This window comes from Ammospiza nelsoni, chromosome 4 (genome assembly GCF_027579445.1).
Source record: "Ammospiza nelsoni isolate bAmmNel1 chromosome 4, bAmmNel1.pri, whole genome shotgun sequence".
NCBI classification, from domain to species: domain Eukaryota; kingdom Metazoa; phylum Chordata; class Aves; order Passeriformes; family Passerellidae; genus Ammospiza; species Ammospiza nelsoni.
In genome coordinates this window covers 54,575,757-54,588,315 of record NC_080636.1, presented here as the reverse complement: position 1 = coordinate 54,588,315, position 12,559 = coordinate 54,575,757, and the positions used below count along the sequence as shown (strand labels likewise).

The following is a 12,559-nucleotide window of genomic DNA, read 5'->3' as shown; positions in this document are numbered from 1 at the left end:
TCTGGATATCAAATTTTATACAACACTACTGACTTACATTTAGAGAGGAAAAACTATATTATAGAAGATAACTAAACACCATGACACAGTTTATTTGAAGATCTTAAAAAATTCTGTTTCATAATGTTCATGTGTTACCTTCCAAGGGTAAACACTCATGGTACACTGGTGCATCAGTGTATGAATCACAAACCATTAGAGCTTGTACTTCTTTTTATGCATTTTGTTTTGTTTTCTAAAAGGTTAATGTACATGTATATACAGTTCAAAGAACTTCAGATATTTTTAGAGAAATCAATATCTTTCCTGTGACTTTACAGTAGTGTTAGAGTTCACTTTTTCTTTATTTCTACTAAAAATAAAAAAAAGAACACCGAAAACACAGAGACAAAGGAATTTTCCAGTCTTCATTTCTCAGAAACTATTCATGTGCTATGTTTTTCAAAATATCATTTAAAATTATTGTATATAATTTTTTGGGTAATTGTTGCTGCTCTCCCTTGATTCTGTCTCAGAAAGGTTAGTTGTGGATCTTGCAAATTTGTAATCAGTTTTATGTTCTACATCTGCTTCAAAAATCAAATCTAAAAATCAATAATAGAACTATTTCTTTACTTTATACCTTGTTTCATTAACACCTTTCTGGCTTTCTTCATTTTAGATTATTTCATATTTCAAAATCTTGTCTTGCATGTGCAACACCTTGTTTTACATAAGGACATAGCAGAGCCACATTAAAGTTGAAAACAAAATAATAAAATAAAGCAGCACGTTGATCAAGATGTTTTCTACAAGCCATAGCTCAACTGAACAATAACAAAAAAATCCTCAGTGGTTGTGTGGTGTATGAGATAGCAAAATAGCCAAAGTATTCTTCAACAAAATGAGCTGTCTGCCATGATTTATCTGTACAATTCCATCACAGCTCCTGCCTGTTATGTTACACTTTCCAAAAGTATGTCATTAAGCTGCCATAAAAGTCATCACAAATTGCTTTTTCTCCCAAACTGATAATAGACTTATAGATCTAATTTTCAATCTCTTTTCTTCATTACTTTGATTCTTAAGGAGAGTATGACATTTGCTGTCTGAATACTTTGTAGTAATACCTGGCATCTCTACAGCACTTCTGTCTGAGTATCTCTGAGCTTTTAATAGGTTTGTCTTAACACTGCCTTGAAATGATGACATATTTATTTTTCTCTATTGCAGACTCTTAAAGAAATTGTTTTTATAATTTCACTGAAAAACTACAAGACTTGTTGAAAAAAAATGACACAACAAAGCCTTCAGTGCTGTCAAGCTACACCATTAAAATCCTGACCCTTCACAGCACAAGAGCAAAGAAAAAATGTGAGGCCTCCTGGTTTTCATTCCAATTTTTTTATCTTCATGGACTGTCCTCTACACAAAACATGAGAACTGATTGACAGAAACAACTATGTAATTGAGAAATTAAACAACAAATTACAAATTAGATTTTCATTCTTATGGTGATCCCACCTCATTTTTTCACCAGTTCACGTATGAAACTTTTTTCTGTTCATATAGGCCTTCATATGTACCAAACTAACATTCAGTACTTGAAACTGGCCTTGCTAATGAGCTAAGTGCATTTGTGACAAAAGCTAGGAGCAGGCTGGTTTAGAAAGTTACTTGCAGGGTTAATGAAAGTAACACAAGAAAAGATCACAGGAGCAATGATGGAAAATCAGGGTGAAGGAGAAACAGAGAAGAAAGCAAGTTTCCCTTTTATTATCTCACAACCAAATTTTCCAATTAATATGCAGCAAAATCCACCACCCAAGTAGCCTCTAATGATGTATGTCACTTTTGAAGCACTTGACCAAATACTTAATTACCCTGTCCCAGGCCAATAAAATATAGATCTTATATCAGATTTTTTCAGCAATGATCTTCAAACACTTCACAAATGTGCTATTATGCACCACAGCCAACCCCAGAGAGACAGTAACTCATTCTGTTTTACCCAAAAGGTTGATGAGAGAGCTAAAAATAGAGACCACATTTCCCCAGCCCCAGGGGTACTACTTCTCCCATGACACAGGGCCTGATATTTCTTTGAGAATACCCCAAGTCCAAAATGACAATTAGCAGTCATTTCTACTTAGACAAAGAAACCTAAACCCCTCTACACTCTCATAGCACAGGCAGCCACCACAGCTCTGAAGTGCTGTGTTTCAAGACATCCAAAGAAGTCTTCAGAGCAGTTATTGAGGGTGTGCCTGTGCTCTACAGCAGCAGGACACTTCCCAGACTAATTACTTCCCGTGGAGCTTCATGCTATATCCCTTCTGAGCAAGCTCATTCATCTTCATATTCCACTATGCAGTGTAGATACATCCTCAGACAAACCAATTTCTCTAGGTAAGGGATACACATTTGTTGAGGCAAAAACCATTTCAAGAAGCATGATTATGACCAAATACTCTCACAGTACAACCATTTGTATTTCCAATTGACTCCCAGGTTTAAATTCCTTCTATTTCAGAATGGATTCAAACTGAAATGGGAAAAAATGCAGTGTTCTGCTTATATCAGAACAAGAACTACATCAGTAACAGCTCAGCTGAAGTCTGGCAAGGAGAGGTGTGAGACTGTTTTCCTCCCCTAGCATGAGGGATGTGATTTGCTCATCCTCAGAAGAAAGATTAATCTGAACAACAAAGAAACATCAAATCCCAAAAATATGCTTGCATTGGAAATGTGCTCAAGTCTGGAAATAACTTTGCCACGTTTTGTCTACACTGAGCTTCTTTAAAGGGAGTTTTTCCTTTACAGACTCTCTTAGAGCCTGACTGAGAACCCCCAGTTCCCAAGGCCCAATTCTTGAATCACCCTCTCTGCTGTCAGCAACTATCTGTAAAACTTACTACAAAGTATGCATTTTTACATTCCTCTAACACCAGTTTGGCACAGAAGAATCAGAGTTCAAACTTTACCTTGTCGGTGATTTATACAACCACACAATGGAAAGCAGCTATTTTTCAGGTATAAAATGCACACACCCTCACCACCCCTGAAGGACACTACCATAAGAAAATGCTTTCTAATGATAAGAAACTAAAGTACCTCTCTCCCTCCTGTATGATGTGGCTTTCTTTTTCACCAATCTTACTGTCGTTTTTCCAAAGGATCTTTACCCTGTTCCGAGGATAGTACAAACAGTGCTGAATGAGCACTCACTCAATTAATCCTCACTGTTCACTATCTGGTATCTTGCTGTAATTTACAGCATCTACATGTAGAATCATAACTGGAAAACCTCTCATTTCTCTGTTGATCACTATTGGGCACTTGAATTATTTCTTCATAGTAACTACTCCCCAGGACCTCCATCAGACAATTTTATGGTTCTTTTTTCAAGGTAGCAAACTGGCAGACAGTGATGTGCATCAGGATTGCCCATAATTAGAGATGGTTGACTTGAAATACTTTGGGTCTCTCTTCAGAGGATAAAGCAATTAAACAGCACTTTGTCAGTACAAAGTACAACTTCAATCTCTTTCAGTGCTATCATGTGTTTTCAAAGCTGACATTAATCGGTCCCAAGAGCCTGAACTCAGAAAATGAGAAGTTCACAACTAATGGCCATATTTAAAACATGTGGTTGAAGCGAACCACCCAACCTCACACAGGAGTTCTATGGCTGAATTAAGATTTGCCTTTAGCCCTTCAGAATAGCATCCAACAGCCCCGGGTGTAAATCCCATCTGTCAATGTTAATTCCCTCCTTTCTTCACCTACCAGGTCTCCTCCACCTTCAGCAGCTAGGAGGAAGGAAATCTAAAGGAAACAAGCTCATTAATTAGCACAGCTGGATTAATTTCCTAAATGCCATTTATCTGGCCTTCCTGAAAACAGCAAGTGCTTTGTGGATAAAGATGAGACTGAAATTATACCAGAATATGCCATTTTAAGGCAGAAATTTATCACTACCAAGCTGAGTTTATACCAACAACTTCTATTCCAGGATTTCCTATCTGTTGAGAGCTTTGCATTGCATCCCCGTCAGAGAACTCCACATTCCCTGAATTTTCACTTCATGCCGTCTCAAATAACAATCTAAGATTTAAATCTATGTTTGTATTGCCATGTCCCTTGATACATTTGCAGCTTCAAGCTTGAGAAACTCCTACTACAGGACCTCTAATACTGAATACACCCAAAGAATCTCTGCAAGGGCACAACTGCACTGCAAATCTATTGGTCTATGCAATAACTACAACCGAGCACAGGAACATTATAGAGTTTTGGATCTCCAGTGTAGCAATCACCAGAAATCTCCCAACACTAATTTCTAGCAGAAACCTTTGTATCACCTCAGAAAAGTGAGTTTCTTTCAGTTTCACCCATACCAGCATGTAACATATCACTGTTCTCCTTGTTTAACACCAAGTCAACAGCCAACCCCTCATTCCAGAATGCTTTACAAACCACAGTAGCGTCACATTTCTGCCTGTGCTTTGCCACTTGAGTTCATCATCAATAAATACTCATTTGAGTATGTTTAAAAAAGCCAAAATGCAAACTCACCTCATTCCCACCAACAGCTTTGGTTAAAATTACAGCAGAAGACACAGGAGGTGGCATACAGCCCACTGTCTGCAAGCTGAAAACAACAAAAAGAATGTTACATTCCTTACAGGAGGCAAACACAAAGCAACCTGCTACCTTAAAATACCAAAGAGCCAAGTAAAATCCTATCACCTGTGCAGTGCAATCAGTTTCCAATCACTTCCAGCCCTGTACTAGGAAAGGCACTCCTGCTGACAGCATTTCTGTGCCATCTCTCACCAGTCAGCACAGTGAAGTGTCATGTCACCATGCAAAAAGCACAAACACTTAACCTCTCTGTGACTCCACTTCCCCATCTGTAGTCCTGCAGCTCTCATTCACAAAGGTCTCTATACATCTATCACAGACTTCCAGATAAAATCACCTGGCTGCCATCAAAGCATCAACAGCTTTCTCTCACACTTTAGAAATCCAAGGTACCCTATTATTATTGTCATTTCGTAGCATTGTTTGTGCAGCAAAGTTATTGAATTGCACAATAAATGCTGTTTCAAAGTAAGAAAGAAGTGGTGAGCTTTCCTTTGTTTTCAAAGACAGCCCACAAAATCACACCATGATAAATTACAATTAAATCTGGGGCTAAGTAAAATAGGGCTTCTAATGAAAAACTGTGTTGACTTGGAAGGAACAGTAATGAATGGAATAAAATAGATTGAAAAATCCCCAAAAGTGTGGAATCTACATATGTTTTCAAGCATCAGAGCTTGAGATTCTAATTCAGAACAATCAATTACTAGTGGTAAACTACTTTGCATTTGTAACCACATCAGTATAACCCCCAAGAAAGGCAATGCCAAAAAGCTGCAGCAAACAGAAGTACTAAACCCAGGCACCAGGGTGCACATTGCAGTGCAATTAATATTCTACAAACATACAAAAAGCTTAAAGAGAAGAAACAGGTAAGTGACAATGACAGCATTCCCTTTGTCAGCTACAGACACTGTGGGAAAAGAAGAGGCAGCCAATGTAAGCATTACATAAATCCAACCACAAGGTGCCAAGCAGCACCTTGGAAGCACAGAGCAAACTTACAGTGAAATAAGCTATGGCAGCAGAGAGTTGTCAGCACATAGCAGAATAAGCTCACATTGAAAAGAAATGAAATACAGGAAAAAGAAATGGTGCAGCAAAGTCTGGAAACATAGAGGAAAATATACAGGCAGGCAAAATATACAGCAGGCAAACAAAGACATGGGTCCTGATATCCATCTCCTACACTGTGATACAGTTATCTCTCCTGTGTGGCAGCCAGCTCCTCAAACTTCTCACCTGCTCTAATAAGGAGTGGATTAAATTCAGAGTTATCCAGAGAGGTACAAAATGTGTGCAAGAGCATTCATCTCAGCTGGCAGGGATTTTCCATACTATAAGGGAAAGATTTAATCATACAACCTCTGTTAACCCTCTCAAATTGAAAACAACATATTTGGGATTAAAAATAAAAATCCCTATCAAGCAATATTAATCTAAAAAAAAAAACTGGTACAAACTAAAAGGATATATTCTTAATTGAGTGTATGGAAATATGTGCCTGTAAACTTTTTTTTCAGTTTGTATCAACCACACAATTCTACCAATATATAAACAGACTCCTCTAATGGCCAACAGACTACTAGAGATAACAACCAACCAACTCATACTTTCCACTGGATCAGGCCATGCTGTGAGTACTAACATCAGGGGCCAGACATTTTCTCTTCTGCTGATATCACTACAGACAACTGAGCAGCAGTCTGAAGTCACAGGTTTCAGATGTGAAAGCTCCAAAATTGTACCTTATACCTGATCTTTGCATCTCATGCCTCACCACCTGTGCTGTAAATGCTACATGCTAAACTGGAGAAAAGGTGAATCTGTCCATACAGATAATATTAATTAAAAATAATTAATAACCTGCTTCATGCTCCTTTTCAAATAGATGTTGTCAATGCAAAACCCGATCAACTAACAAAAAATTAAATTATAAGATGCTTGGGAGGATGTCAGTTTCTCCTCTATTTTATAAATTTCAAATTAATTGCAAAGCAATAAACTTCCTAATATCATCCCAGACAGAGAGGGGGGGGAAAGAAAAAAATCCCCCTCAGCTGAAGAAACACAGATGAAAAGCTGGTACCACCTGTTGTCATTATAGTGCAAGAGTTCTATTGTCAGTATATTGCAAGGGTTCCATATTGCTAGAGTTTTGTACCTCCTTGATGTTTCTTGTAGGCATCTCCTCTAAGCACTGACTCTTCCTTATCCTCACAGTCACCAACTGACTCCAGTTCCCCTCAGACAACCAATCCACTCTTTTATAACACTGTTCTTATTGGCTACAGCTGTGGCCTGTTAACATCAGGCCTGTTCCTAATCTCTAGCAATTGGCTCAGCTGCAACTCTTTAGGGGATAAGATTACTTTCTATACTACTTTTATTTACCTATATTCTATTCCCCTACAAGCACCCAAACCTGCCTCTCAAATAACACTTACAGTAAAAACAGACCATTAGAGAGGATGGGAGAAGCTACCATGCATTGTGAAGCAAGATGGAAAAGGTTCTGTGGGCTGTGCCCTTCAGGCATAACCTTGGGTAGGGAGCAGTGGAGAGCTGCAGGGCCCAGGGAGCCACCCTGCCAAGGGTGCTGCCTGCCCTTGGGAGCACATGCCTGTTTTTCCAGCCCTTTGGAGGGCTACCAAGCAGCCTCCACCACATGCTGTGCTAAATGGTGATAAGGAAGCAACTTTGCCCAAACCTGCTCCCTTCCCTGTTTTCCTTAGTGTTTCTAAGGGAATAAAAACTACAGCTGTGGGGCATGAGAATGAACTTTTGTTTACACAGAGCTGCCACAGCACAGTCCCTCACACACACAGAGGCACATGCTTTGAAATGTGTTATTCTAAATTAGGACAGAGCTCAATATTTTCTCACCTGCATCACCCTGTACAGCTCTGAGCATGGCCTGAACAGCAGTACTTCTAAAGAAAGCACTCTTAAAAAAAACCCCAACCAAACCACCTTAACTGAACTCCTCAATCTGATAATTCTTTCAATGAAGCCTCAATACAGAGTTACTGCACCAAAAGATAAAAAAGCCAAATCAGAAGCAGTACTCAAGGAACAAGTGCTTGAAAGGCAGCTTGAAGCACACAGAAGTGCAGCAGCTCACTAGTAGGACACAGACACACTCTCATGACACATGAGCCTGGTTTAGGCTCCACATTTAGAGAGACAAATGCACAAGTATTTCTTTTCTTTGCAAAAACACATACATCCCAAGTGTTACAACCAGTTTTACAAGTGTGCATGCATATACATATAATTATACTCAGGTGTGCAACAAATCATGTCACTCAAGTACTAAGAACCAAAGGGGCATAAGACTCATGGGAAAGAAGGAATGAGACATGCTTCATGGAACAAAAAAACCCCACAAAAATCTCTTTCACCTTGCACTTCAGAAAGGATTAGGAAGGAATTTTGGCTACTGTGGAAAATCACATATTTCTCCTAGCTGAGGAAAAACTTCACTATTATTTTATTGTAAAAAATACCCTTTACTGCAAATAGCTAAATACAAATGAACATCATATCTCAATCTTGTTATTTCCTTGCTTTACTGACACTGTTAAGCAAAAAAGTGTTAACTTTTAATTGATGTTGTCTCAGTGTCACCTTTTCAGTGTTATTTGGACCAATTCACACTTGGTGGAGCATCAGGAGAAGCCTCTTACAAACAAAATGAAATGCTCTTTAGGTTTAGGCCTTGTAGAAACATCAACATGAGCAGCTTTTTCATTAAACTTTTAAGACAAGGAACTCCCCAAGCAATGTTTCACCAAGCAGTAAGAAACAATGGGGATTCTTTCAGTAGTTTTCTGAAATAATTGATTTTTAACATTCAGACATTCCAGTATACCTGCATGGCACTAAGTATTGACTCCCATTTCAAAAAAAAAAAAAACCTTTTAACTTTTCTTTTTTACACAACATCTATCCCTAGTACACCATCCATGCAGCTTTGCACATTGGTAAGATTTAAAACACACTGTTTTCATGGTACCTTAGTTTCTGCTCATCACAAAGTTCTTGTCCGATAAAAACTTTACTCTTTTTTTCCCCATAATTTAGCTGGAAGCTGATACTGAAGCCATGCAAGAAATGCTCAACACAAACTACTTAAAAACAGAAGACCAGTATGTGGCATACACAATATTTATTTATTCATATTCATGGCTTTTCCTTCAGCATTTCTTTTCTTTCCTCCCCACCTTCCTTGAGACCCAACCCATCACTTCAGCTGTGTTTTGTGAAAAAGAAAGCTAATCTGTTGCAACCCTACACATAAGACTGTCCAGACCTTCTGAAAATGAGAGCAGGTTCCTGAAGGGATAATCTTTGCATGTACTTTGTTTTCAACAGCAAAGCGCTGAAGCACAAAACACAACCAGCAAAATCTGTTCACAGTACCACAAAATACCAGTTGCAGGATAAGCAGACCTTTAAGATGACAGCTACAAATATATTTCACTCCATTATACTTAAACATACCCTTTTAAAAGCCATTCATTTATAGGTGTGATTGATAACAGCTGAAGAAAGACCCATATTGCTGTTGGGAAGAACACAAGTGTAAAAATCTGGACAAAAAGGTGTAGTTTCACATGCATCAAAGCACTTGTCAGCTCCTGCAAGAGAAAAAGAAGAGAGGAAGTTGCAGTCATAACAGCTGAAGTAAGATCATATTTGTGCTTTTAAAACTAGGATCAGCTTTACCATACAAAAGGAGTGCATGTCAAAAAGTCACCTTTAGGGATCATCTGATCTCTTTAATAATGAAGTACATCCAGGCAACATAAAAGCTGTCTGCTCCTGGGCATTTTTCCACAAGAATTGTCCAGCACTTCAATAATAGTGTAGCTCTCAGAACTGCAGCTTTTCAGCAGGCAGCCTTAGCACTTTGTCATGGCTTCAAACCTGTGTTAACTGCACTGATGGCTGTTTACTTTACTGATTTTCCATAGCAGGAATCATGAAAACTTGTAGTGAGGACAAGATTTCAGGTTCCTCTGTCTAAAGAGAGCCACATATGCTGATTCTCATTTATACTATTTAGAAAAAAAAGGATGTCTATGCATGTTTGTATCTCCAACCATTCATTTATGGTGTCAGGGGTTGTTTTTTTATGTTTGATATTTTTTCCCCAAAAGCAAAGTAGCAGACTTTGATAATTTATTGTATCAAAAGGAAATTTATAGGAACAAAAAGAAGTCTGATGAAGAATAACAAAGAAAGAATGCTAAGACCATAACAAGCTAAAAACTGTTAAGCCATAAATTTCAGAGAAATAAAGTCTAAAATACCACTGGAGACTCAGAAAACAACAAAGAAAAACTTAATTTTAAATAGTGTAAGAGCACTCCAGAGAGGTGATCAAGTACCCTTAAAGAAAAAAAACTCTTCTGCTACCTCTGTGTCTGTTTCTCCCTTTTCAGGCACTTCAAGGACCTTCCACACAGGTTTTTGAGCACAAGGAAATTCAATTCATTTCAAATCTCACAGACTGAGAATAAAAATCCCTCTTCCTTTCTCTCACAGTAACTTGCACTTTTCTCAAGTAAACAGCGCAAAAGAACTGACAGCACTCTTACTCAAAATCTAATTTGCTGGGATTCTCCAGCTGACACTCCAGATGCATTAAACATATCTATCTATCTGTATCTTACATACAGAAGTACCCTAATATCATATTTTTACAATTGGAAAATGCCTCAAAACCAGAGGGTTTTAAGAATACTCTGTGATACCTCCAAACCAAAACTCAAGACAGAAAGAAAGCCTCACTGTAACTTCCAGGGAGCAAGGAAGGTGATACAACACACCCAATCTACTGCATGGAGGAATGCTGTATTGATGGAACAAATTTTTGCAGATCTAAATTACCAATCTTGAAAATGTCTCCAGTGATTGCCTTTGAGAATAATAATAGTTCTTTAGATAATATTAGAATAAATTATTTAGATAATACAATAATATTATTGTAATATTATGCCTTAGACTGGATGATCGCAGCATAAACTGTGATAAAGCAAACAGCCTTCACCCTCTTAAACAATTTACAAGGACTTATCCAAAAATACATCTGCCACCTCAAAAAAGTTGCTGGAAGCTGCTGGTGAGGACTGTGTTTCTGCACACCAGACAGAACGGGTTACCTTGTCTTCCCCAGTATTTCACACCCTTTAGGGAGCCCATCCCAGCCTCCCCCTGGCTGGTGTGGGTCCCTGTTGCCATCCAGGCACTCTTCTGATAGTCACAGCTGGACTCCTCTGAGCAAATACCCACACAGAGCCAACAGTGTTTTCAGTGCCTCGCCAAATTCCTCGTTGAAATGGATAACTCAAGTATGTGATTTAATTTCTGGGGCCCTATGGGAGGTATTTGCTTTAAAAGAGCAAGCTATCCAGTCACTGCAAACTGAAATAACATTATATTAAGGTGGAATGAAATGTTCTTGTTAGAGAACACTGAGTGTTTCTACAAATCTAAGAGGACCTTGGTCACCTCTGGTTCTGAAAGTGTAACAAGGCCATGCACAGACAGGCACTCCTTGAATGTTGCCAATTATTCTGTAAAATGCTTTCCGAACACACTAGCAAAATTTTTTGAGCATGCATTTACACAGCAGATTAAACCAGAAGTGTAACCTTAAATTATTTCTAATTATTTCAAAATTATTTCTAACTATTTCAGATTTATCAGAAGGCCTCTGTTAACACTTACAAACTTTTCATCCTGTCATAAAGCATACAAACACTAGTTTCCATCTAACTAATACATTATCTAAGGTAGAACACTTGATACACAGGTCAAGAACAAATAAAGCCAAAAGCAAAAACCATATACTTTGCAATCCAATAAAAAGGCATATTGAGTAATAATACCAACTTTAGGTTGTGCTTTAAACAACTAAAACATGCCTCAAAGTATTTTAATAAAAACATGACCTGGCCACCTAACACATATAAGGATTGTTTTTAACATACGCTTTAGAAAGTTATTGCACAAGCTACAATGTGAGAAATTATTTTCTAATTCTGGCTTCTATCTCCATGGCAGAAATTCAGGAAAGGCCTAGCTCATTCATGAAGCTGGATGACAGCACCAGCCCTGACTGCTGCTCCCAAAGCAATCTGAGATCAGCTCCCTGAACATAAACATCTTGTAAAAACTTCATTTATATCAATATATTGCTTTTAATACCACAGATGGAAAAAAGTTATGTAAGTTCAAAGTAAGACATGACACATTGCCCAGAAAACTAGCAGTCACATCACCTTAACTGGAAGGAGTTAGATGTAAGCTAGCATGGAGAATTTAATCAAGACTTTGACAATGCTACTGATTTCTCACAGCTGCTTTACAAAAACATGGTTTCAAGGATACAAACTAGTGAAAGGGAAAAAAATATATTTTTTTCTCTGCATGCAAGATTCCTAAGCCTGAAAGAGGAAAAAGTCCACTCTATTAATACTACACAGGTTTGTGTTTTGAGTTCTCTTCTCTGTGGAAGAGAATGCCTCTCCACAGCCTATTTCCATTAGGATTAGTTACCATTCCAGGCAAACAGATAACAGGGCTCTTCCTGCATCCCCACAAGGCTGCTACAGAGGTGACTAAAGTTCCCAAGTTCACTTACACTGTGTCCTGGCAGAACTAGAAGTCCTAGTGCCAAAACTGTCAGGAGACAGCAAAGGAGAGGACAGCCATCAACTCAAACACCTCCTCCACTTGAAAGTTCACCACTACAACCATGAGAGAGAATGGAGGTGGAGAGACTTTTTTTGTTGTTGAGTGCACAGTGTTCACTCAAATCCTAGTTCACCAGGAGATAATTGGATAAATTTGTGATGATTCTTTCAGGCATTAGTATCATGCAACTTATGAATAGCATCCCCTGTTAGTCAACAGCATAAAT

At 38.2% G+C, this 12,559-nt stretch overlaps 1 protein-coding gene across 2 annotated transcripts in view; it reads right to left on the bottom strand.

The window, feature by feature from the left end:
- Window positions 1-12,559, bottom strand: part of SLC10A7 (solute carrier family 10 member 7) — a 139,680-nt gene that overhangs the window by 122,797 nt on the left and 4,324 nt on the right. Inside the window, exons 3-4 of one of the 2 annotated variants that reach the window (XM_059470954.1) lie at window positions 9,133-9,269; window positions 4,558-4,633 (exon numbers count right to left, since the gene is read on the bottom strand). In XM_059470954.1, coding sequence (XP_059326937.1) covers window positions 4,558-4,633; window positions 9,133-9,269 — 213 coding nt within the window. Of the gene's footprint in view, window positions 1-4,557; window positions 4,634-9,132; window positions 9,270-12,559 lie in introns of those variants that run through there. The other variant, XM_059470955.1, reaches the window with a different exon arrangement.